Genomic DNA, 27,168 nt, shown 5'->3' with positions numbered 1-27,168 from the left:
TACTGCTTGGAGATTGTGGTGAGGTGCAACAACATATTTATTATGTTCCTTCTGGAACCAAGGGTCTGACACTTTCCAATCTCTAGAATTGTATAGTCACTTCTACCATTTCCTGTGGTGCAGGAAGTGCTTCCATGTTCTACAATGTGGGTAATTCTGAAACAATTATGTAGGAATAATGTGCCATACCTGTTTACTTTTAGGTGTCCAGATAGATAAATATCTTTCAAAGTTTGAATTTTCTTACATTTTTAAAGACTTTTTGACCTATATCAAAATAATCACCCTACTTGGATTATTGTGTAATGGTGGGCCAAATCCAGAACTGGCCCACTCTCTCTGGGTCATTTCTGACAGGTTTGTGGGGCCATTAATCTGTCAGTTACTTGATGGACAGAACCTATCCCAGAGGCAGACAGAATCCACATCTGTCCTTCCTGTTCTGATTTCGTTCACGTGCATCTTAAATTATGTCCCAGGGAGATTTTTAGGATGATTCCAGGAAAATCTTTAAAAATCTGGAGATTAAAACCAGTAATTAAAAAAATAATAAGTGAGGAGTCCACATGAGTTGTACCAAGGGCAGTTCTGCATCTCCACTTCTGCTGCTTTAAGCAGTTTAAAGCTGAGGCCTGGAGCAGCTTGAAGGCACATCACTTCTGCCATGCCTGATAAAAATGCTTTTTAAAATGGTGCAGGAACCATGCTACTTCATGTATACTTCTATGTGCTGAGGGCCATTGCATGTACAACAAAATAGCTGCCTCTATGTTGTACTGGTGGGGACAGCTTCTCTTTTAAGCTGCTGAACTCACAAACGTAAGGAAGGAAGGATAATATCTAATAAATATATCCTCCCCAAGCAGCTATTCACATCCCAACAACTTGTACCTTTATCGTGACTTATGCCACAAATAAAGCAGACACATCTGAGTAACTATTCACTGAATCGTAATTATTTCTTTTTAACAAAGAACACATTTGGGTTTCTGCTAAATGAGGACATGGCAAACCTAAATGAATATTCAGCTGGGTACATATGGTGATTGGGGGTATAAAGGGAGGGCATGAACACACAGAGAAACCATACAGGTATAATTTATGGCTGCAAATTTATTACATGTAACTTCACAGGCTTCAAGAGCATGTCTCTGAACAGCGGACTAGTAGTCCAAACGTTTATTTTCAGAGTTTAAAGTGATAGAGCGAGGAAGTCAAGTGACCCTTGGGTTTTCTCTTTCCTTGAAGTCTGAAAGAAAAGTCTGAAAGAAAAATAGTTAGTCTTTGAAGGAATCTAAGTACTTAAGGCATTCGCCAATCAACTGTTGAAGCCTTCCCTCTCCGTCCCCTAATGGAGATGATGCCCTCCATGCAAAGATGCTCTTGCAAGAAGGCTGCACATAACTACTGCATTATGCCTCTAGATACCAGTTGCTGGGCAATGCAAGTTGCAAGAACACTGTTGCAGTCCAGCCTCCTTGCAGGCATGCCATGGACATCTGGTTGGCCACTGTGAATAGAGAATGCTGGACTAGTCAAGCTTTTGGTCTGATCCAGAAAGGCTTGGTAATGGGATAGCTCAGTTGGGAGAGCAGGACTCTTAATCTCAGGGCCGCGGGTTTTAGCCCCATGTTGGGCAAAAGATTGCAGGGTCTTGGGACTAGATGACACTTGTGGTCCCTTCCAACTCTACAATTCTATGATTCTACTGGATTGGACCCTTCATTTTTAGGGCAGTTGTGTCAATTCTGAAAGCTTTAAGCCTACCAGTACTACAAAATAATATGATCTGTATTTGGCAGCTATGATTTCCAGTACTTCAGCTGAACTGGCTGGTAGTTAAAATAAAAAAAATATTCACTTGGATTCAAAAAGGCTAAAACATGTAGTTAGCAAGAAGCTTTTTGGTAGAGAAAATATTGTAATTTTCTGCCGATGACCAAGAAACACAATAAACAGGAGATGCATCACATTGCTAGGCAGAGCACAGATGCGTAGAAGTTCCAGTCAGTGCACTCCTTATGAGGAAGTTGGCATACATAGCAGTATATGGCATAATGAGTCTACTTCTAAAAGCTAGAGCTCCTTTCTTCTTCCTACATGGAAACTGCTTGTTGGCAGTAACACCAAATTATTTTAAAACACAGCAGGGATCTTATTAGCAATCTCAGATATTGGAACCATTAAAAAAACATAAAGCTATTTGTCCAAATACCTTCATGGCAAAAACAGTCCTTTAATCCCAACTCTTCCCAGCCATTTGGACACAAGAAGTTCTATTCTGTTTCTACAAAGATGCCTTGATTCATGCAAAAGGTAATGGATTGTGAAATGGTGTCATGGACTGGCTGGTTGCAGAGGAATAGTGGGAGGCACAAACTAGAGAACCCCCAAGGGAAGAAGGATCAGAGCTAGGGGACTGGTGGTGGTAAGATGAGCACACTGGGGAAAAGTGTTGGAAGCTGAGACAGTAACAGGGCTTAGTGAGCAGGGAGAGTCTGTGGTAGAGAACAGTACAGAAGCAGAGACTGGAGATGAGAGAGGGCCAAGAGGAAGAGATGAGTAAGGTTAGTGAAGAAACCAAGGTGTATTCCCTTCCTGCTGTGACAAGTTCCCCTTCCTCATGGTCTCCCAGAACCAAAAGAAGTGTGGAGAGAGTGGAGTAAAGACAGCTGTGGCGATATAGTCTCAGATGGCTTGGGAATGAACCGACGGAGGAGAAGACTTAGGGAACTGTGGGGCAGTGGGGACCTTCAGTCCCCACAACTGCCTCATAGAGGCAAGATCTACTGGGACAAGTTGCTGTGCTCACTAGGCCTGGTCTCCTGAGCCAACCATGTTCCCTTGAATAAAGAATAAACTTCACTGATCTATTGCCAACCTGTTCCTGACTCACTCTCCTGACAGATGTGCTCTGCAGGGGTGCTGTGAGCATAAATCTGTGTGCTGTAGCTGCACATGGTGTTCCAGATCACGTAGCACGAGACCCATGTGCAGCTCCAGTCAACTTTTGATGATGGTGATCACATGACTGAAGAATGGGATGAAACCCAGCATCACCTGCCCCTAGTGGCGCTGCTAATGCCAATGACACAGACCATGTATTGGGGAGCAATTTTGCCTGAGTATGTGAAGTAGTATATTGTCTCCCTGCTTATTTAACTTATATGCAGAATTCATCATGCGAAAGGCTGGGCTGGATGAATCCCTAGCCGGAATTAAGATTGTCGGAAGAAATATCAACAACCTCAGATATGCAGATGACACAACCTTGATGGCAGAAAGTGAGGAGGAATTAAAGAACCTTTTAATGAGGGTGAAAGAGGAGAGCGCAAAATATGGTCTGAAGCTCAACATCAAAAAAACAAATATCATGGCAACTGGGCCCATCACCTCCTGGCAAATAGAAGGGGAAGAAATGGAGGCAGTGAGAGATTTTACTTTCTTGGGCTCCATGATCACTGCAGATGGTGACAGCAGCCACGAAATTAAAAGACACCTGCTTCTTGGGAGAAAAGCAATGACAAACCTAGACAGCATCTTAAAAAGCAGAGACACCACCTTGCCAACAAAGGTCCGTATAATAAAAGCTATGGTTTTCCCAGTAGTGATGTATGGAAGTGAGAGCTGGACCATAAAGAAGGCTGATCGCCGAAGAATTGATGCTTTTGAATTATGGTGCTGGAGGAGACTCTTGAGAGTCCCATGGACTGCAAGAAGATCAAACCTCTCCATTCTGAAGGAAATCAGCCCTGAGTGCTCACTGGAAGGACAGATCGTGAAGATGAGGCTCCAATAATTTGGCTACCTCATGAGAAGAGAAGACTCCCTGGAAAAGACCCTGATGTTGGGAAAGATGGAGGTCACAAGGAGAAGGGGACGACAGAGGACAAGATGGTTGGACAGTATTCTCGAAGCTACCAACATGAGTTTGACCAAACTGCGGGAGGCAGTGGAAGACAGAAGTGCCTGGCGTGCTCTGGTTCATGGGGTCACGAAGAGTCGGACACGACTAAACGACTAAACAACAACATGTGAAGTAGTACTATACATGTGAACTGTTTCACTGACATCAACATGCTTATAAAAATATTCTCCCCCCCCCCCCAGCTACGTCCATGTCATTCCATGCTCATTACTATAGGAGAGGATACATGCACCCCATTGAGATATCATCATTACCGCCACAAACAAATATGAATGTTGTAAATAAATAAATAAATAAATAGACGACCTTTTGACTGTCCTATTCACCTCCATTATCCACTGTCCTTCCATTCCTTGGCTGAAAATTTAACACGCAAAGAAAAATAAATTAAACACACTGCAGTGTTACTCATGAAATAACATTGAGAAGCATAATCTCCAGCTTTGCCACAAAGTGAACAGCAGAAAATAAGAGGTGCAGAGTTGACTTTGTCGGCACACCAGGTGCTTCTCCAGCTCAAGGTCATTCAAAGGTGAGAGTTTGCAAAAGAGCATCACTCTGCTGACTAGAACAACTGCGCTGCATTCCGACTGGCTGTCAGAATGTTTTGTCAGCATGCAGGCATGTGGTTATCTTTCCATGCCTCCCATTCATATATGCTGGTCTGTGGGCAGGTGCCAAGCAGCATATATAGGGTGCACTGAAGCCATGGCAAGGGTGGGTGGGAGGCAATTCTTTGCCAAATATTTGGGGTGGAATTAAGCATTTGTATTATTATGAAGGTTCCATTTGCGCAAGCGCTCCAGCTTTCCAGGCAGAACAATTTCCTCCTGCTGTGTGCTGTTTTGTGGGTTCTTCAGACCCTTACAAGCCAATTTGAGGGGATGCAAGGGGAGGAGAGGGAGTGAAGCCCGGCTGTACAAGGGAAAGTCCTTGCACAGAAGCAACAACATTCTAAAACAATTGAAACATTCTAAAAAACAATTACAATAATGTATTTGTTTGTGTAGCTCCTCTGGCTTTTTAATTATTTAAATTCTCTAGATAAAACAAAATAAAAAAATTCCTTCCAGTAGCACCTTAAAGACCAACTAAGTTAGTTCTAGGTATGAGCTTTCGTGTGCATGCACACTTCTTCTCTAGATATTTAGGATAAGAAACAGATGCAGTGATACACTTAAGTAATTTTAGATTTTGTACCTAATGATCTTACAATGGGGAATGACTCTGTATATAGTCAATACATATTATTCCCCAGTCCTGTTGCATTTGTGGAGTGAGGGATAGCTGCAGCTCATTCTGTTGAGTGGGCCACTGGACTCCTGCCCCAATTGCTGCCTTGATAGCACCACTAAATATATTGTATTGCGGTAAGGAAGCCTGATGCATTCTACAGTGAGACCACAGTGTAGGGTGAACTGTAGATTTTAACACATGCTAGTATCACATAATATAGAGCGTTCCAAACTTTTTATGTCGGTGACACACTTTTCAGACGTGCATCATTTCACGACACAGAATTCAGTTTTACTAGCAAACTGAAGGTTAAACTAACCCCTTTCCATCCCTGGGAGGAAGGCGGACAGCGTTCGCACAACACACCTACACACTGCAGCCGACACACTAACGTGCTGCGACACACAGTTTGGAAAGCTCTGATATAATGCTGTGTGTTTCGGGCTTCAGGCTTTATAAATGCTGTTTTCATTTTCATTTTTTTATACCAAGAGGGGAAACTATGTATGGTTCAATTTTATTTTTCTGATAATGAACAAATAAAATTAGATACCCTGAAGAGGAAAAAGGGTCGGCCCAAGGTATCCATGCTGTCCTGTAAAAGGAAAGAAATAAAGCAGACTTGGCAAAATGTTTCTAAACCTATTGTGCACTTTGACATAGGTCAGGAGTTCTGAAATATTGCAGTGTAGTGGGGCCCAATGGAGGCAGTGAAATGCACAAGAGATTCTGCAGCCAACAGAGCCAGAACTTTCCTCCCAGCAATATAGGGGGTTCAAGTGCAATCTTATGAATGTCTACTCAAAATGGGGATCGCTCGCGGGTAAATATGCATAGGAAGGTAGTTGGTCAAAGCAATCCAACTCCCCCCATTTAAACTAGACTGGGGAGGGCAGTTGGAATGAGTAGACTTACGGTATCCCTCCACCCAGCTCTTCTGACTAAACTGGCTCCTGCCACCCATTACCAAGGGTCATTCCCTTGGCTCTAATCTCTAACAAGAATCATTCCCTTGGCTCTAACCTCCTGCTTCCACCTGCTGAATGTCTGGATGGGAGGTAGCCAGCCAGGAAAACACTGCAACGAGGTGTTCTGGGGCAAGGAAGAGGCAGGATTGAGCTGGTCCACGATCCATTGGATCCTGACCTCTGGTCTCACTGCTGTTGTGTGACAGGGTCAGGTCCAGTTGGTGCACTAGCCTGGAGCATGGATCTGGGCACATCATCTTTTTCTCTGCTTTCCGCACATAGGAGCCACCTCCTAGGAGGCCGAGGTCCCTTTCCCCTCCCCCAATCCCCCAATGAAACAGTTGAGGGGGCCAGGCTCCCCAAAGTTGATGGGCGTTGCCATTCAAATTGTGCCCTGCACCGCGACATGTGGTCGATCATGTGGGGCAGGATTTACTTGCCCCCCCCCAATAATTTAATCAAGTTGGCACTCCTTCTTCACCACAGACTTTCTGAGCAGCAGGACTTCAGATGCATTGGTGGCCCTGCCATTCCAAAAAAGCCCCACCAGCTGGGTGGTGGTGGATAAGTTAGGAATGCAGCTAAGTTAGGAATGTATAGCAACCACCAACAGAGAAATAGGAACAAGGAGAAGAGGAAGACAGAGATGACACTGTGACCCCCATGAAGCATATTAAGAAGGTTAGAGATGCCTCCTGAACAATTTGGGATGGCATTCCAAGGGCTGCTAAGGAAGGGCAAAATTGCCCCAAATTGAGCAAATCTTTGCCTGGCTTGCGGTGATCCCCCCCCCTTCCCATTTTTCTTATGAACCATCATAGCTATGTCTGTTTTGAATGTATAAAGAGTCTACCCCATGCTCACTCACAAAGTAGAAGAAGCAAAGGGCAGAGCATTTAAACATTTACTGTGTTGCTGGCATCACCCCTGCCATTCCTTGCCTTCTGTTTCTTTGATATGCTGACCTAGGCAGCTCACAGGGTGACAAAACAAATTAACTGAGCATTGGGAGCTGTTTGTAACACATATGCATGATAATGCCAGCATTTTAAGCCTACCTTCTTTCCGAATTCTTCAGCTGCAAGCTGAGATTCCTGCAAGATGATAGTGCATGTTAATTTCATCATCTCCTAATGCAGATAGGTTGATGCCTTTCAGGAGAAGCTAGAAGACTGCTCCAGTACATGACATTTGAAACACAAAAACCACAGGCAATGTTGGAAACAGAAAGAGAACGCTAAACACCTTGAATTCATCTGAGGTTTTTCTTTGGCCAAGCAACGTGTATAGCGCATGCTTCTGTCTCTTAAATGGAAATGGCGTGATCATGCTCTTGAGCACAACACCAAAGCTCAAATGGAAAGTTAGATCTTAGTATTGATTTTTGAAAGTGCTATTATTTATTCTGTAAATTTGTTCCTGGTACCATTCTCTATATTTTCACTGAATGTTAAACTAGTCAAATGATGCAGCTGGTAGTTTACAATGCTACAGAGTTGTTGGTTTTTTTTGTATCTGCTACACCCTGTCTCCTACAGATGTCAGTCAACAAAACGTTGCAATTGACTGCAATGGGAATGAATTATTCTACCTGTTAAGGATATTACAGTGCAGTATGTTCCTGCATGCAAAAGCCCTTTGCAAAGTTGCTTCAGCATTCAGCACCAAGACAGGAGTGATACTGGAGATTTTGACCATCCTTTGGGTAGGGATAGTGTATGTGCCTAGCAGTTCACAAACACTAGAATAATTAACTAACAGGAATAGTCACATCAACAATGATGGTTGTGACTTACTTTGAATAAACTTTAAAAATGAGTTACAATAAGGAAATTCACGAATGTTTTAAGAAAATGTTTTAAGAAAACGAAAGGGAGATAAGGAGGAAAGGAGAGTAGACAAATGCACACAATTTCACCACCAGTACAATGGCTTTTTAAAAGGAAAGGAAAAAGTTAAAATGAAGTGTTTGTGCCACAAAATACTATGGATGAAGCGAGTGCATACAGGATCAAGGAATCTTTTCATTCTCTTCTCCGAGAGCTTTGGAGCAAGGCTCATTAAAGGATGCACAGGGAAAGACTGTAACAAAGAGATATCATGAACACCAATTTTATGCAAAGACAAAAATTAGAAAGATAAATGTGTAAAGCCTAGATGACAGCTATATGGTTCACTGACAGAGTGACATTCCTAATCTACTTGTAACATCATCTCAACATAGATGACTTTATAAGGAACTGGCTCATTCAAAATATTCAAAAGTCCCAAAATAAGTTTATCAAGAAGTTTCAGATGCAGCCAGAAAACCATCTCTTGGGGGCTTTGCCGGGATTGTAGAGCAGTGCAGAGGTGCTGGGTAATTAGGAGCAGATCCCTCATGCTGTAATCCTAAACGCACTTGTTAGGCATAAAGCTCCATGGAACTAAGTGGGGTCTGTTCAGGGCAAACATGCATTGGGCCATACTGTGGTTCAGCACACTTCTTGCCATTGTTTTAATGAAGTGAAAACCATTACTAATTATATATGTATACATACAGAGATATACTAAATAATAATAATAATAATATTTCATAAAGTCGTTGCTCAGGCTTTTTGTGGGTAAAGTCATTCACTAACTGTTTGAAAGAGAGGGTTTTATTAGGCTAATGGATTTTCATTCTCCCCCTCCCCCTTTGATAAATGGTTCCCATGTTACACTGAAGGGAGTGTGTGCCATTGGTGGCTGTCTAAAACCCTACCGGGCGCTTATGAATCTAGTTGTAAGATTTTTTCAGATCCTGATAACTTCTTCACTGTACATTTAAAGCACTTACCGGTATATCACTTTGACCATCATTACTTCCCTCAAAGATTACTGGGAACTGTAAGAGTCCTGAGAGTTATTAGGACACCCCTCACACAGCTACAGTTCCCATGATTCTTTGGGGGAAGCCTGGACTGTTGAAGAGGTATGAGAGTGCTTTAAATGTATGGTCCAGATGTGAGATAAATCTTGTTTGACGTTATTTGCCTGTTTTAAGGTTCAGCCTGCCCTTTGTGGACTTGAGTTGCGATCCTATGCACAATTCCTTTGTCATAAGCGCCATTGGTTTCAATGGTTCTTAATTCCAAGCAGACATGCATAGGCTTGCATCGCTAATAAATACACTCAATGCACGTGAAAGATTTTAGATACTGTTCTATACTATTTTGTATGTTGTGGTGTATAAAATATAAAATATGCTTATGTTAAAATACTAACCCCGGTTTTAAGTGGATATGTTGGATCTTGAGCTCTGGAGTAGTGAAATAAAAACTGCACAGAAAGAGCTATTTTAGTATGTTGCATTATTTAAAGAAAAACAGTGATTGTGCATATTATAAAGAAAGGTAAATACTTACCCTTTTATATATTTCCTGATTATTTTCCTAGTGAGGAGAAGCATATTAGATTACATGAGGATTGATGATTACGTAACTACCTAAATACTGTGACAGAGTTTTCAGAGAAAGAATCGGATCATACCTCATCTATCTGCATGCCATTAAACATGGAGTTACAAAGATCCATAACAGAACGGCAGATCTAGAAGACAAAAAGAGCTTAAACTAAATATTGATGTGTTTGAAGCAAACAATAAAAAATAGAGGTAATTATACAAATATCAATTTTAAAAAATCATTCTAATATACATTATTTTCAAACATAGTTAGTCAAACATTACATATTTTGCAGTTGTTTTGATATACAATCACCATGTCTGATAGTGGCCATAAAATTAATTTTTATTTAATTTAGAGTGCTGCCACAAGAGTCAAACAAAACATTAAAAGTGCAACTTCTAACAGATCAATGTGGTCTAGTGGGCCCATAAAGGAAAAGGTGGGTTTTTTTTTCAAGTAAACTGGTTCCAAGCTAATGAGGCTTTTATAGATTAATAACAACACCTTGAATTTTGCCTGGTAACAAATCAGTGGCCAGTGGGATGTTTGAGCAGAGACATGATGTGCTGACAGGATCACACTCCAGAGTCTTTATTTAGTTTGAGTAATGGTGAACTATGAAACTCCCTGCCACCATAAAGAAATTGCTGTGGCAAAGAGTGATTAGGTATCAGAATAAAATTATGTCAGTCGTGTTTATGTCAAACTCTGCTTCCATCCACTGCTCACAACACCTCCATTTTGTGACTGGCGGGCCTCAAACCCTTTCATGTCTGCCCCAGAGATAGAAACTTCGAAAACCCCTAATCTATGCCACTGAAAATTTATTACAACTTATTTTTACATGGGGTTGTTCAGACAGTTCCATCTACTGACAGAAACACCATGCTAGTTTCTAAATCAGAAGTGGAGGGAGTGGGGTAGAGTAATCGGAAAGTTTATTATATTGGCAAAAATTTTGAAGATTTTCTTTAGCTTATATATACACTAGATCAACAGATTTTGTTCCTGCAGTGAACATGGGGATGCAGCAACCAATTGTTCTTGTTACATGCATCAGGCATATACCAGGCTGTCTTCCCTCTATAATAGCAGTAGCATTCACTGTTCCCATGGGATCTCACACACTTTTGGGATAAGTGTTCCAAGCATAGGCATGGAAATTTATTTAAAAGTTTGCATACCTTGCTTTTAGGAATGTCTGATTCGCCTAGATAGTCATCAAAGGGCTGTGGAAATCCTGTTAAAGTGAAACAGTAAGAAAGCATTAGATACATTACAGCATGGGTTAAATTAACGGGCCGTAATTGCATAAAGATCTAAAGAAAGACAGGGCAAGTCCAACAGAAGGCACTTAAGAGAATTGTAGTACTGTCTTCAGTTGACTCTTTGAGTGTGTATGTGCACATTTTAAAAAACTAATTATACAGTACAGTGATAATTAGCCTCTTTTGATTAGTTTTTTTTTTAATAGTTGGTAGATCAGAATGGCATAAATAGATGACGATGAAACTCGACATAGCTTCCTCACAGAGAAAAAAGACACACACACACCAACTTAACATCTATTTATTACCACCCTTCTCACAATTCACACACGCTTAAGTTTTGTTTTAAATCTGTGTCTCGATATCTACGTTTTCTCAGGCTTTGTGCTAAATACAACACATTTTCTAAAGAGACGAGACGGTCATCCTCGTTTCAGCACCTTGGAGAGCATCGCAGGTGCTGGAGCTTCTGAACCGTCTCCGGATCCTTTCAACTGTACTATTAAAAACAAACCCCCTGGACCACGTGGAGCTTTACCTAGAGAGAAATTTTAGAGGCTCTACTTCTGCTTCTCCTATTTAAGTGATTGGCCGCTCTTCCATTTACAACTTTCCTCCTCTTTCAGGAGAGAGAAAGACCCCGGTGGAAACCCTAATCCACTGTGGCAAAAGCTCGGAGCCTTTTTACTCTTAGATTACTACTAGATCAGGAAAACTTCCCAAATGCTCTTCCCTCCACAGGCGAGGATTCTTCCACTTCACAGAAACAATCTTGGAGTTGTGCGCGTGGGGAAGCTATTGCTCATTTCTTAAAGAAAAGGGAAGCCCTTTTTTTGTTTACTTGCTACAGCAATAGATTCTGACTCCCTCATGCACAAGATTCCTGGGCAAGTTTCCTCTTAGAAGTAAGCTTGGCTTACAACCTAGAAACCTCTCGTTAGACGGACAGGAAACCTGCGAAGCATTTCTTCCATTTTTCCCAGTCCTGCTGTAAACTTTCCAGATCGTCCACCCATAGACATAATGAAGGACGCTGTATAAAAAGTCTTAAGTATCTGAAATAATACGCAGTGTGAGGAACGAGGCTCCTACCTGAGGTGAATCGTGCGGTGCAAACGCAGTAGATAACGAAGATCAAGGGGAAGGGAGGCGCGTGCCGTTTCATTTTCAGCTGCCGAGACAGGCTGGGCTTTCTCTGACAAAGTTTCTGCATCTTCAGTCCAAGCCCACGAGGCAGCCGCGTTGCTGCCCGGCCTTTGTCTGACTCTCCCGAACTCGAGAAGCATCTTTATTTGTAACAAACTTCCCCTCGGAAGAAGAGCCAATCAGCACCTCGCAGGCTCCTCGTTGTCTCATTAAGTGCCACGCTGCGCTTTCATTCAGGAAGTAATTGCTCCCTGCTCGGCGCTTGGCGCACAACGATCTCAACTACGCATTAGCCAAGTTTCCGAAAAGAAGAATATACAGAATGAACGTTTCTGAAAGATCTTGGGGATGGACGACTAAAGGCGGGAGGAAAATGTCCCTAAAGAAAGCAAGGTAACAGTTGTATATATTTGCAACCTTTCTGTTGCAAAGTCCCATAAATTCTGCCATGCAGAATTTTAAAAAGTCCTTTATATTCGAAAGCGTTGCAATATGTAACACGCCAGTGCTATAAATCAATATGCAGCCCTTTCAGCCACATCTCTAAAATGCGCTGGACATAAAAACCAGCCTCTGTGTAATATCAGTACTCAATTGAAATTCAATAAAGAATATTAACAGTAAAATGTGTGCTGGATAACAAAAATGCCATCAGTGATAATTCAAAGCTGGTACATAATTATTGATTGTTGAAGTCACTTTTTAAAACTTATTTTATTTTTTAAAATATATAAAACGACAGGAAGCAAATCGTTTTAAATTATTCAAAAGAGGCGGTTCAGAGATGAATGGGAAGGTGTGTGATTTTTGTACCATTCAACCTCCCTTCTTCCACACCCTCTACACTGAACCCAGTACTTTAAGCAATACTTCTTCTATGTTTTCTACACCAATACTGTAGAATTTACAGTATAATCTCAGATACAGTAAGAAACTTACTTGAAAAATCTGTTCATCCATTTTATGCCACAGGACCATTGGTTCGCCAGCTGTTGTTGAGCTACATTTCCCATAATCCATGGCCACTGGCCGTGCTTGCTAGATCAGATGGGAGTTGTAGATCATCAATATCTGGCAGGTCAAAAATTCCTCAAACCTGGCTGTACAGCTTATGATCCACTTCCCTGAAGGAATGCTTGATCCTACACCAACCTGTCAAGGAACAGAGGTTATGGTGGGTGGTGATCAGTGAGAGAATGTTCTGTATTTGAAATTCCCTCCCTAGAGAGGTCTACCTGGCACCAACACTGTTTTAATTTCAGTACCAGGCAAATACTTTTGAGTCCCGCAAGCATTTTCATGTATTATTTTCATCTAGTTTTCTTTCTTAACTTAGAATCATAGAATCATAGAGTTGGAAGAGACCACAAGGGCCATCGAGTCCAACCCCCTGCCAAGCAAGAAACACCATCAGAGCACTCCTGACATATGGTTGTCAAGCCTCTGCTTAAAGACCTCCAAAGAAGCAGACTCCACCACACTCCTTGGCAGCAAATTCCACTGTTGAACAGCTCTTACTGTCAGGAAGTTCTTCCTAATGTTTAGGTGGAATCTTCTTTCTTGTAGTTTGGATCCATTGCTCCGTGTCCGCTTCTCTGGAGCAGCAGAAAACAACCTTTCTCCCTCCTCTATGTGACATCCTTTTATATATTTGAACATGGCTATCATATCACCCCTTAACCTCCTCTTCTCCAGGCTAAACATGCCCAGCTCCCTTAGCCGTTCCTCATAAAGCATCGTTTCCAGGCCTTTGACCATTTTGGTTGCCCTCCTCTGGACACGTTCCAGTTTGTCAGTGTCCTTCTTGAACTGTGGTGCCCAGAACTGGACACAGTACTCCAGGTGAGGTCTGACCAGAGCAGAATACAGTGGCACTATTACTTCCCTTGATCTAGATGCTATACTCCTATTGATGCAGCCCAGAATTGCATTGGCTTTTTTAGCTGCCGCGTCACACTGTTGGCTCATGTCAAGTTTGTGGTCAACCAAGACTCCTAGATCCTTTTCACATGTACTGCTCTCAAGCCAGGTGTCACCCATCTTGTATTTGTGCCTCTCATTTTTTTTTGCCCAAGTGCAATACTTTACATTTCCTCACAAATATAACTTGTCATTATATTTTACTTTGTATTTCATCTTCTTGTTATAAACCACTCAGAGTTCTGCTGAAAGGTGGACTAGACATCTTTTAAATAAATAATATACAAAATATACCTAAATCTTTCTTCAGTCAAGGTTGTACCAATAAACCATTCCTTCTTACATAAATTGGGACACTGAGTGATCGAGCCCTCAGTAAGTGATGCCTGTATTGATACCATAACATTTTTTTATATGCTGGACATTGCCTAAGCTTAGTCAATGTCAACTTAGTACAACTGAGTTATCTAAATGGAATAATTCCATATTGGTTGTAGATCAACCAAGCTATCAATGAATGGAAAGGCAATTTTACATAATGCTTTTTTGGTTTAAATCCAGGGATTACCAACTAGCAGGTCAGGATCTACCAGAAGATCAGAGTGAATCACAGGTCACTATTTAGATTGCCCAAGAACAGAATGTACAATGTACATACAAGGTGTGCTGGCATCTTGCAAGATACCAATGAGGATTATGAGGGAGAAACTGAATATATAATTGTAGCAGTTTGTGATCTGTTAAAGTCCTACCCCCCCTTTTTTTTTTGCTAGACACAAGATGAGTCAAAGTGCTGTGTAAGAGAGTCACCATGGTGTAGTGCTTAGAGTGCTGGGAGATCAGGGTTCAAATCTCCATTCAGCCATGAAGTCCACTTGGTAACGTTGGATCAGTGACATCAATTGTAATGTGATTACGTGCCCTAGGGTCATGGAATATAGAATCATTCTACAGTAGTAGTTCTCAAACTTATTTTATCTTTTGGTAGACCACCACATGAAAATTTCTTGGCAGACCACCTGAACTTTTTATTTTCTTCATTATCATTTTTTAAAAAATGTGTTGTATTACGAAAACCAAAATCCCTAAGGGAAAGATGCTGAAAAGGGTCCTTAAACTGAAAAAAAAAATGTAGTGGAGAAGAAATAGACCACACCAGCACCATATTATGTAAATCATAGGCCTTATGCCAGGGTCTTGTTAGCTGGCTTGGAAAACCCAGTGCTGCTGACCTTAATCTCCATTATTTGGGGGGGGGGGGATAAGTCAGTTTCGTCATTCAAATACAGATTAACCTTTCCATATAGACCACTTGAATGGAACTTGTAGAACACAGTTCTTCTCTACAGCAGCCTTTGGTACCTGAAGGTGCTATGTAAGCTGATCTGATTACATCTGGTCCCAGGCATCAAAATAACAGGGTGGGTCCTAAAATATCTATATCTTAAGTGTCTAAGTTCAGGGTAATGAGATGTGTCTTCAGTATGTGATGCAAACTAAATAATGAAGGTCCTCTGTGGGTGCCTTGCCTTTTGCTATCTGCCTGTCTGGGTTTTATTAACAACTGGATGTAGCAGCCCACTTTACTTCTGCTTTCATACTTTGTGGGACCTGATTCTAGAGGGAAATCGTGATCATTTTGAAACCCCTGATAGGGTGCCTCATTTCAGACATAATTTAATGTGAATACACTCAAGAGGAATCATTCCTGGAGGCATTTCGTGGATGCAAAATACTGCCTTGAAACTGACGCTTTTGTTTTTGATCTTGCTGAACATCCACTAAAAATTAGCTTATGGTTCTTGGAATTTACAAAACCGCAATTTAACCAGATAAGACATTTAAACTGTCTCCTTTAATCAGAATAGGTTCTTTCCATTTCAAAGGTGTGTGCTGAGAGTTCAGTATCGTCAATGGCCTCGCCAGCACCACACCAGTTTTAATGAGCTGCATTTGCTCTGCAAATGAAATAATGCCTTGGGGAGGTCTTGTACTTCGTGTACTTTCCCTGTGGAGAACGTGATGCTGGAAATCAGGCTGGTAATTCTGTTGCCCTCAGCCACATGCAACTTGCAAAAGTGAAGAGATTAGATGGAATTGAAAAAGGGGCAACCATTATCACCCTCGGTAGATACTTCATATAAACTTTCCTCCCTGCTATCTCAACTCTGATTACAGTCTCTGATTAAACATAGGAACCATTTTGAAATGGAGGCAGAAGCAAAGGCCCATTATTCTCAAGACAATTCACCAAAAAGGTTAGCATATGCATCACAGAGTTTTCCAGTCATGTGATTCGCAGTGGCTTTGGGGCTAGAGAAAGGTGAGGCAGCAAATGAAGCTTATCTAGAAGTCAAGGTGAATAGTAGCATAGCTGTCAACTTTCAGATTTGAAAATAAGGGATCAGCAGCCTCGAAAATAAGGGATCAGCAGCCTCACCTGTCCCAGGGACAGTCTATGGGATATCTAACAATCCAGGATAGCAGCGAGAAGCAGCAGGAAACAGTGCTGGAATAAGGGAATTTCGCACTCACAAAAAAAGGGAAGGTTAACAGCTATGCATAGTAGGCATGTGCTTCTGCAGCCAATCTCTCTTTCCTATGAGAAGGGAGACAAATGATGCAAAAGCACTACTGACTCCAGCAGCCAATGGAACATCAGGGAGCAATGCTGGCACCAGGCATACTTCCAAGCCTCAGACCTGCTCCTTCAGAGAGAGTACAACCTAGAATCATAGAATCATAGAATCATAGAGTTGGAAGAGACCACAAGGGCCATCGAGTCCAACCCCCTGCCAAGCAGGAAACACCATCAGAGCACCCCTGACATATGGTTGTCAAGCCTCTGCTTAAAGACCTCCAAAGAAGGAGACTCCACCACACACCTTGGCAGCAAATTCCACTGTCGAACAGCTCTTACTGTCAGGAAGTTCTTCCTAATGTTTAGGTGGAATCTTTTTTCTTGTAGTTTGGAACCATTGCTCCGTGTCCGCTTCTCTGGAGCAGCAGAAAACAACCTTTCTCCCTCCTCTATGTGACATCCTTTTATATATTTGAACATGGCTATCATATCACCCCTTAACCTCCCTCTTCTCCAGGCTAAACATGCCCAGCTCCCTTAGCCGTTCTTCATAAGGCATCGTTTCCAGGCCTTTGACCATTTTGGTTGCCCTCCTCTGGACACGTTCCAGTTTGTCAGTGTCCTTCTTGAACTGTGGTGCCCAAAACTGGACACCTCATCCAGAACAGGCTGTGCTCCCAATCCTAGATGGTCCACTGACGATCAGAGTCTCTGATTGTCTGACTTAAGTCTCAACTTGTTGGCCCAAGTGGTGTGGTGGTTAAAGAATTGGAGTTCTATTGAGAAGACTTAGGCTCAAGTCTTTGCTCATCAGGTTAACCTTCTTCACAGACCAGTTGTAAAGATAAAATTGCAGGGAGCCGAGCACCTTGGAAGAAGAGTGGACAAAAATGTCATGAAAGAAAATACTATGGGCCACATGATATATATTTTTAGATTTATACCTAAGGGTGCAGTCCTATCTCACCTGTAAGGCCTAGGAGCATAGTAGAAACTGTACATAGGGTCAGGTTGTTCAATTTTATCTGTGTACACTTAAGAAATGTAAAGTGGAAGTGAAGTGAGGTCAGCCCATGCCACTAGAACCCCGGTCCATCTCAAGTAGTCAGGGCATGGTGTAAGCCATAATGTACACTGTGACATAGTGCCCTTTGCTGACCCCTCTCTGCCCCATTGCTCTGCCCCCCTTTTCCACTGACATGAACAGAGGCTCCTGCCACCTAGCAAGAGATTTCATTCCTCACTGGGATATGGATGTTCAACAGATATATGATGCAGCGGTCCCTACCAGCTGCTTGTCGCAGAGCAAATAAACATTGGAAAACCTATGCATTATAAAGGTGGAATTATCTGAGACTGGTTGTGGCTCCATGTTTTGAGTGAGCAAGCCTAGGTTTGTACTGTGTAAAATGCTTCCAAGAAAGGATATGCTGGAGTTACTATCAGTAATGTCATGGTTACATTTGCTTTGCCATACATACAGGACGCGGGTGGCGCTGTGGTCTAAACCACAGAGCCTAGGGCTTGCCAATCAGAAGGTCGGCGGTTCGAATCCCTGCGACGGGGTGAGCACCCGTTGCTCAGTCACTGCTCCTGCCAACCTAGCAGTTCGAAAGCATGCAAAAGTGCAAGTAGATAAATAGATACCGCTCCAGCGGGAAGGTAAACGGCGTTTCCGTGCGCTGCTCTGGTTCACAGGAAGCAGCTTAGTCATGCTGGCCACATGACCTGGAAGCTCTCTCAGGCAGTAAAGTGAGATGAGCACCGCAACCCCAGAGTCGTTCGCAACTGGACCTAACGGTCAGGGGTCCCTTTACCCTTTACCTTTACATGAAGCAGCAACCATCATGTTGCTTCAGACATCTTGTAAAAAATTATCTTTTCCCCCAGGCTTTCACTGACTCAAAATATTTGACCTTGTTTGATATGTTGAATTTATTTGTTTTTATATGCTTATATTACTCTTAAAAACTTGGCTTTAGGTTGTATTTTTGTTTTAATGATACGTGTGTGTGTGTGTGTGAGAGAGAGAGAGAGAGAGAGAGAGAGAGAGAGAGAGACTACTTAGATACATTTAAAATATTAAGTGGTTTACAAATGCTTGTAAATAAGTGACTAAATTTCCTATCATTTCTATTATGTCAATTCATATACTCTAATTAAACCTTACTGCCTAGGCAAAAATGTGCTCAGAAAATGTGCATTGGGTTGTATAAAAGCAGCAACCAGAAGAATTGCCTGAAAATAGCCTGCCTTGGTAATAAAGTTTTCAATTCCAGGCTAGCAGCAAGGCACTGAGCAGAAGCAGAGGCTAGTTATTACTTGGAACAGTGGGAAATAGATAGGCTGACAGATGAAGATGGCAAGAAATTGGCCACGATGTCCTTGAACATATCCAATTTATTGCTGGAGATTTAATCCAGTGGAACATGATTCAGAACATAGGTTTTCCATGAGAGTTTGGCTTCATTTGTTATTATTATTTAATTTATATCCTGCCCTTCCTTCCAAAGGAGCCTGTGCAGCAAGCATTCAAATGATAAAACAATTAAAATATCTACAAGCTATTTGAGATGCAGATGCAGACTTGGAATGCTTATTTTCAATATTACACTTCAAAATGGAAAGTGTAGAGAAAGGAAATGTAGGTTGTCTGGGTTTTTGCTTGCTTGTTTTAACTTGTAACTGAGCTTTTGATGTGCCCTGGGCTAGTACTTCAGTGATTGCGTTCGATTTCTTTTGCAATGGGTTGCTAGATCTACACTTGTACTCAGCAGAATTCTCCTTGCACAAAAGAGAAGGAAGGAAGGTGATTTTTACTGATTTTTTCACTCCTGTCTGGCTTCAGCACTCTGTGCCCCCTACCAATGTGCCAGGGAAAACTGGGGGACCCTCCAAAGCGGCCCAGTGGCAAGGGGCAATCAGCAAAAATCACCTCCCTTCCATCCATCCAGCAGGGAGTGTCTGTTGGATCTTGGTGCCTTCTGTCAACAGAAGATTATCTTCCATTCCTCTAAGTTAATCAAGTCTGATCTGGGCTAAGGAAAGCAAATAGGTTTAAATCAATGTTTCTAGTGCAATTAATTTACCTTGGCCAGATCTTTCACTGGATACTTATCAGTTTGTTGTACTAGTTTGGAATCAACAGAACGTCAGAGCTGGGATTTCTGACATTAACCAAATGGAAAATATGCAACATACACATAAACAAGTTCAGAAAATATGCAACACACACATGATGCAAGTTCTGCCAAACCTTCCAGCTAGGAAGATTTGAAGAGGCCGGGAACTTCCACTTGACTGCATATGGAGAGCTAAAATAATATGTGCATGCATGCAGAGAACCTAATGCAATTGCACAGATGTTGGCATATCTCAGATGTCCGCTTTAGTAAAAAAAAATTGAAATTTTCTGTCTGTTAAACAATTACGTTTAGCCCAACTTAGAATGAAGCAAAATGAGAATAGGTGGAGGCTGTCAGCCTTTCAGACCACACACCAGACTCCCACAGGCCAAGACTGACAGTTCAAGGGCTTAGCTTCTAGTACGGTATGTCTGCCTTTCTTGATCACAATCATGCAAACGTGTACCTCAGAAAAACACCAAAACAATAGCCACAAATCAAGCAGGATTGCGTCCAATTTTGATTGCTTGGTATATCTGCCATTCAATAGAGCACTGGTGTGAATGTGGCCCTCCAGGTCTTGCTATCAGGTCCTCAGGATCTACCCAGGCCAAACCCCTCACTGGCACTGCTATGTACCCTCCTCATGTGCTTTTGCCTGGCTGGAGTGAAGCACTGGCAAAATGTCTCCATTAACTAAAGCAACAACAAGAAGAAGAATAATGTGCACAAAGGGACAGAGACAGGCAGGGCATAGTGACATCTATTTTAATCCATCATGGCTGCTCTACCGCGTACATAAAAAATAAAACAATGGATGTGTAGGCCTAGCAGGGCCCAGATTAACACACACCTAGCCATATCTACAAAGGGACGCGGGTGGCACTGTGGGTTAAACTACAGAGCCTAGGACTTGCTGATCAGAAGGTCGGAGGTTTGAATCCCGGCAATGGGGTGAGCTCCCGTTGCTCGGTCCCTGCTCCTGCCAACCTAGCAGTTCGAAAGCAACGCAGTGCAAGTAAATAAATAGGTACCGCTCCGGCGGGAAGGTAAACGGCGTTTCCGTGCGTTGCTCTGGTTTGCCAGAAGCGGCTTAGTTATGCTGGCCACATGACTGTATGCCGGCTCCCTCGGCCAATAAAGCGAGATGAGCGCCACAACCCCAGAGTCGGTCACAACTGGACCTAATGGTCAGGGGTCCTTTATCTTTAGCCATATCCACAGCTCTCCATGGACCCACTTGGATGAAAACAGGACGTAGAGGAGCATCTGAATTTGCTGTTTGGGGGCCTCCTCAGTGAGGCCCGCCCCAAATGTGAGGAACCCTACTCTGCTCCTGATGATTGACTGTTTTATCTGAGGCAGGGCTGTCTTAAGCATATCCAGTGCCATGGTACAAAGCTCCCTCCGGCGCCCCCCCCGTCTCCCAGAGTTTTTTAGGGATGACGGCACTGCCAGTGGGGCTGGAGGAGGCGGGCAGTAGTTGGAGGGCAGCTCCTCTGGCAGGGAGGAGGCAGAGGCTGGGTGCAGCGCCTCCCGGCTCAGCTGGCTGCTTCGTGCCGCGGTGGCCATGGCAGACAGAGGCTCCAGGTGTGGCACTGCTTCGGTGTGGCATGGCAGAGGCAGGTGAGGGCAAGCCTCCGCCTTTTCCCTGGCGCCCTCCAGAATTTGGCGGCCTGGCGTCCCGCACCACTAGCCTCTATGTGTAAGATGCTCCTGATCTGAGGAGAGCTTTGCAAGAAGACAAGGAGTCAGCAAAGGCAGAGAAGTTAGAGGAGGCAGAGCTTAGATTTGGGGCTGGACCACCTGGCAGGAGGACATGGCCCATTTGGAAAAGCTAAGGAGAACAAGGAAGGGATCTCTTTTTGATTGTGGGTGGCAGTGGCCTACCTCTTTGACTTGACCAGCCCCCTGATTCTAAGATGCTCCGTTCTCCCACAGGACCTAAGCCATTTCTTTGTCATGGAAAATTGGTAGGAGAGACAGCAGGCAGACAGCAGCTTCCACTTGCTGTTGCCTGTGCTAGGAGGGTCTCTGAGCTAGCCATATGAACCTCAGCTTTATTTATTCATTTCTCTGGAATATTTACATTGCACTTCATAGCCCCAAGGGGCTCCCAAGTGCCCTCTCCCTTCCATCTCTGCCTAGTAGGCTACAGGGCCCACTGAAGTCCTCTGGGGCAAGGGACTGGGGCCAAATAGATGGCACTCATTCAGCCCATAATGGAGGCGAAGCCCACAAGCAGGACATGAGTGCAAAAGCACTTTCTAGCTGTTGTTTCCGATCATCTTGTATTCAGAGGTAGACTGCTCCTAGGCACTGATGCTCTGCTATCACAACAGATCTCCTTAAGAACCTGGTTGCTGGATTAGGCCAGTGCCTCACCTGGTCTTGCAACCTAACCAAAAGTATTTCGGCACCTTAAAATACTTCTTGGGGGATGTACTTTTGGATACTAGAGTTTGCTGTTAGGTGTGGCACTTCGCAGGAGAAACGCACAAATGCCCCTGTATCTGTATTTGGTCTGCAGTAGGTCCTACATCCATTTACCTGGAAGTCTCATTGAACTCAATGGGACCTACTTTTGAGTAGCCATGCACTGGACTGCCGTGTGCCTATGCATAAGCATTCCTTACCCAGAGCTCACTTAATTATCCAGCTAATGCAATATATTTTCCACTTCTGCTAAAAACATTCCTTTTCAACCACGCTGTCCCTGAAGCCTTGACCACCTTTGTTGTTACTGCCGTTTTGACTGCTGAAACCTGAATAGACTTTAATCATTCTGAAGTTTCATATGAGATTCCCTTCTACCATTCACCGCGTACAGAAGATTGTTTCTTGCGCGGCTCACCATACGTGCAAGACTCACATGCAATTGGCCTGTTCGCCGTGGCGGGCGAGGCTTCCTTTGCATCCTCCCTCGGCCGCCCCCTCGGGGGGGCTGAATCAGCGTCGTGCCCGGGAGGTGCTCTTCTTTCACGCCGGGCCCTCACGCCTCTCCCCACCTCCTTTCCCCCTTTCCCCCCGCCTCCTCTGTTGCCCGCCTGCTTAGGGAAGGCAGCGCAGCTTGCGCGCCGCGACGGCGCCACCTCCGAGGCGGCGCGCAAACATGGAGGAAGAGGCTGCGGAGGCTGCTGCTGCTGCAGGAACAGCAGGACCGGGCAGCGGAAGCTGAGGAGAATACACGGTCCTACTGCTGTTTGCAGCTGCGGAGGCAATAATATATCTATATCTATATATCAAAGCGGGGAGCGGGGAGCGGGGGGGGGGGGGGCAGCAAGCAAAGAAGGCGATGCAGCTGCAGCCCGGGCTGCGCGTCTGCGTCGCCTGCTGAGGGGAGACGCTTTCCCCGGCTCGCGCGGCTGCTGCACCAGCAGGGCCTGGTGGCGGGTCTGTGGGAGGAGCGGAGCTGTAGGCGGGCAATGCATGAGAGGAACGCGGCGGCGGGTCGCTGAGCGACTCAGGCCCCGGGGGGGGGGGGGGGCGGGGGGAAGCCGCCTTTCCCTTTGGGGAGGAGAAGAGGGTGGCGGTGGAGACGGCGCGCCCGGCCGGCCGGCCGCTTGCTTGCAGCAGTGGCCTCAGCTGGGCTGCAAACGGGTGAGCCCCGGCTTTTGCAAGGAAGGACGCATCTTCCACCACGGGAGCCCCGGCCCTTGGCCCTCTTCCCCGGGAGGGAGCGAAGGACTCTGCCCCACCTCGAGCGGGGCTGGCTGTTTCGACGAGCAGCCCCGGGCCCTCCCCCACTCCTCCGGAGTAAGTACCTGGCTTTTCAAGCCGCGTTTGTTAACAGGGGGGCGGGTCTGTTTGTTTTCAACCAGGGTATGGGCCGCTGTCAGAGCGGTGGTCCATTGAGCTGTATGGGATTTCAGGAAGGGGACATTCCCAGGCTCCCAGTCCCCTCTGGAGACGCCACGGATTGAACCTTGCGAAGCATCCCTGAGCCACAGCCCCCTAGGTGTAGTGAGACCCTAGTCAGTGTTTTCACAGAATCCCCCACCAGGAAGGTACTTTTGATTAGGTGTCTTTAATCCGTATATACGGTCTAAAATTGTGAGGTGGAAGATGTATTTTCCTGTATGTGCAGAAGGATTCCTCCCCCCTCCAACTTGGTTGACTGGGCAAGAGAACAGCGGGTGGATTCCTTGGAGGTGAGGGACGACGATTTCAGGAAAGAGATCTTGATGTCTTGGTGGAAGGTGCACTGCATTTGCCTCCCCAGTTTGCTGCAGTAGTAAAAATAAATAAATAAATAAATAAATAAAATTGATTCAGGGAATTGTTAGGAAGGGGGTTGGAAATAAAACTGTTAGCGTCGTATTGTCATTTTCTCTAAATATGCCATGTTTAGCACAGCCACTGTGAGCAATTTTGTCAACCCGACTGAAAAGAGCAATGAGTACAGTGGTACCTCGGGTTACATACACTTCAGGTTACATACGCTTCAGGTTACAGACTCCGCTAACCCAGAAATAGTACCTCGGGTTAAGAACTTTGCTTCAGGATGAGAACAGAAATCGTGCTCCGGCGGCAGCAGGAGACCCCATTAGCTAAAGTGGTGCTTCAGGTTAAGAACAGTTTCAGGTTAAGAACGGACTTTCAGAACCAGTTAAGTACTTAACCCAAGGTACCACTGTAGCTGAATCCTATAGAAAGGTCACATGGTTTTCCAGTGGGCATCCTGCCTCGTAAGTATGTTTAGGACTGTCATTTGAAATGGTCAGCGGGCTAGAGGAGGGTTATCTTTCTTAAGGAGGCAAAACAAACGTTAAGGCATGAGTGACGTGTGCAGAGTATCTAGGTGGACATTTTCCTCTTCTACGGTTCTGGAACTTGGCGCCTCATCCAATGAAATGGACCGGCAGTCAGTTTAAAGCAGTTGAATGGAAGCATCTTGACATAATGCATGATAAGACACAGAAATTAATTGGATGCCGTGGTGAGCCATGTGCAGGCGCCAGACTGCTACCTTTCAGGAGCAGGTAACTCCTAGCATCAATTGTACAAGTGATATCTGAACTGGCCTAAAGGCCCTTCACTTCCTGTTAAGAACTTTTGGCTAGGGAGTTTTTGAGCAGGATTTCATCTGATGAGATGGGGATTGTAGATTCTTTCAAGGTTCTTTCAGCCATGTGCCCAAGCGCTTGACATGAACTCTTGGAGAAGGTAAAAGAACACACCTCTCAGTTGTTTTTCAGAAAGAAACCTAAAGGCCATTTGCTAATGCAGGCTTGGAGACGGTGCAAACCTATGCACCTTTACTCAGAAGTAAGTCCCATTTACTGTTCAGTGGGGTTTACTCCCCAGATAAATGTGCACAGGACCATAGCTTTGGAAAACTAAGACAAGGCTGCAGTACAATTTAATTATTTTATGACATTTGTTTACCCTTTGCTTGCATTTCACTTACAGAGAGGTAGAATATGACCATCTTGAATTAACAAATAGCATTTATGAGAGCTCAGAAATGTGATCTGCCTAGTTTTATACAGGTTGTTATCTTTATAGGTTTGCTTTTTTAATGTATAAAATGAAGAGATAGCAGCTGCTCTTAACCTTAGTTTATTCTCAGCCTGGGTCTCGAAGGTGAGCAACGAGTACCTGCCAGGGAAGGTGTTAGAATAGGTTTGAAGCTGAAATTCACTATGTATAGGGAAGGAATTTTGGAGCAGAGAGGCCAATTAAAAAATGAAGTTTGAGAGCTGGTTATCAGGGGCGCTAGGTCTGATGTTGATGAGAAGCAAACATCTGCCTGTGGTTTTTTGTTTGACTGCCACCTGCTTAAAAGGCAATCTGGAGTCCAGATGTAGCGATTACCATCTAAAATATTCGACAAAGTCATAGAAGAAAGATAAACTGGTGTCTGCTATCTATCAACAACCTTCCATGTTAAGGGACCTGTCAGTGCCAGGTGTTTGAGACAAATAAGAGCAGGAATGGGGAACCTATGAATATCCAGATGTTGGGCTACGGCTTCTATCATCCCTGACAATTGGTCATGCCTGGTGGGGCTGATGGAGAGCTTGGGAATGGTTTTTACCCTTGTGTGCTGCTTGTAATGGATACATCTCCCAATGAAATCAGTGGCAATTACTTCCGGGTAAGTGAGGTTAAGATTGCTGCCAAAGTGTGCAATCCTATAATGCTATAGGAGTAAGACCCAGTGCCCTGTAAACAAAGCAACCTCCTTGAATATATTAGGAAGATGTCAAACCACAGAGAGGTGAGCACTGAGGATTCAGTGGAATAGAGTGAAATAAAAAATGCTATTTGTAATAACTAGGATTTCTGAATGTTTTATTTACATGTTTGTGTATGTAGAAAGAACTTGCTGAGTTCACACTATGATCTCTTCACCATAGACCCACAACTTCAGTTCTCTACTTGGTCTAGAACACCAATTAATGGGAACACATTTAGTGTAGATTCATGCTCCATATCAATTTGTGCAAATTGCATTAAATTGGTATGCATCTTATACCAATTGTAGAATTGAAAAAATTGGACATATGGTGCAGATTTTATGCTGGGCAGGGGAAGCCTTAAACACCTACTTTTGCAGAATGCAGTAGTGCAGTTTTATAGCTACACTCTGTTTCCTTACTTACGGGTAACCTTGCCCATTTGTATGACTTGCTATTAGTTTTATGAGCATGATTATATTATAAAATGCAACTTGCAGTCTACAAGTGTAGCGTTCATAGATGCCATATAACTTCCTTACAATCTGACAATTGTTACAGTGTGCAAAGGGTGAAATCTCACATATATATGACTTTTTAAATTCATGTTCTTGGCTTCTACTGCCGTCTGCCACTCCCCCCCCCCCCCCGGATTGTTAAGAATTCAACTTCATTTTTGCCTTAGCTTATTCTCGGCTACAGAATCCCAAAACTAGGTTATCTGCTGCTGTTTTTGTGAGACGGCCTTTGTATCTTGTGTTTTGAGTGGGTTGGGGATTCCCATTTTTATATTTCACTTAGTAATTAGGGAAGCAGTGGACTAGACAAGTGTCAGATTTCAACTTTTCATCTGAGGTTGATGCATCTAAATCCTTTAGGATCCCTTCATCATTTAATGAGTCAGGAGCAATCCACACTTATCTGTAGCAGCTGCTTTCTCAAAGTGTGATGCTGGGCTGCTTTGGGATTGTGAGTACTGGCGGAAAGAAAGAGTTCTTCCTTGCAATAGCTTAGTTTGATGGGAAGGAACCATGAGCCATGCTTACTAAGGGTCAGACTGCTAAAAGGCCTTGTTGACATGTTAACGCTGAGCCGGAGAGAACAGCCAAATGCGCAGATCCCTGGAATGAAAATCATGGCTGCTTCTTTCTTTCATCAGCCCTGCTGTTACTGTGCCACATAAAGCTAAGCCATGGTTTGTTTCAGCATTACATGCAAACCCAGGCTCATGGTTTGTCTCATGCAAACCACGAGCAAGCCTTTTCCCTCTTGTACACTCACAGCTGTTATTTATTAATTAAATTTATATACTGCCCTTCAAGGATCACAGGGCAGTTTACAGTATAAAAAACACAAAAATGCCGAACAATACCCCCCCAAACTATG

General features: G+C 43.7%; 2 protein-coding genes across 5 annotated transcripts in view; one reads left to right on the top strand and one right to left on the bottom strand.

Moving 5' to 3' along the window:
• Positions 1 to 1,082: 1,082 nt before the first annotated feature.
• On the bottom strand, positions 1,083 to 22,599 carry NMS (neuromedin S). 2 transcript variants are annotated; one of them, XM_079973110.1, is made up of 12 exons: positions 22,473 to 22,599; positions 12,914 to 13,126; positions 11,921 to 12,353; positions 10,745 to 10,800; positions 9,643 to 9,702; positions 9,519 to 9,545; positions 9,379 to 9,432; positions 8,140 to 8,214; positions 7,191 to 7,226; positions 5,718 to 5,759; positions 4,255 to 4,285; positions 1,083 to 1,249 (listed from the first exon to the last, which is right to left on the bottom strand). In XM_079973110.1, exons 3-12 carry the CDS (start codon positions 12,039 to 12,041, stop codon positions 1,215 to 1,217), a joined length of 537 nt encoding a protein of 178 aa, XP_079829236.1. In that variant the 5' UTR covers positions 12,042 to 12,353; positions 12,914 to 13,126; positions 22,473 to 22,599; the 3' UTR covers positions 1,083 to 1,214. The 2 variants fall into 2 exon arrangements, with proteins under 2 accessions (XP_079829236.1, XP_079829235.1); XM_079973109.1 differs by lacking the exon at positions 12,914 to 13,126 and having other exon boundaries at positions 1,083 to 1,262; positions 22,473 to 22,544.
• The window catches only part of CHST10 (carbohydrate sulfotransferase 10), a 19,977-nt gene continuing 15,392 nt past the window's right edge, over positions 22,584 to 27,168 (top strand). Inside the window, exon 1 of one of the 3 annotated variants that reach the window (XM_079972965.1) lies at positions 22,584 to 22,817. The gene's annotated coding sequence lies outside the window, so the exon portion shown is untranslated. Of the gene's footprint in view, positions 22,818 to 22,885; positions 23,361 to 23,406; positions 23,752 to 27,168 lie in introns of those variants that run through there. The other 2 variants (XM_079972966.1, XM_079972967.1) reach the window with 2 other exon arrangements.

The sequence above is a fragment of the Podarcis cretensis genome (genome assembly GCF_951804945.1).
Source record: "Podarcis cretensis genome assembly, chromosome: 4".
Lineage (NCBI taxonomy): Eukaryota > Metazoa > Chordata > Lepidosauria > Squamata > Lacertidae > Podarcis > Podarcis cretensis.
This window is presented reverse-complemented; position numbering and strand designations above follow the sequence as displayed.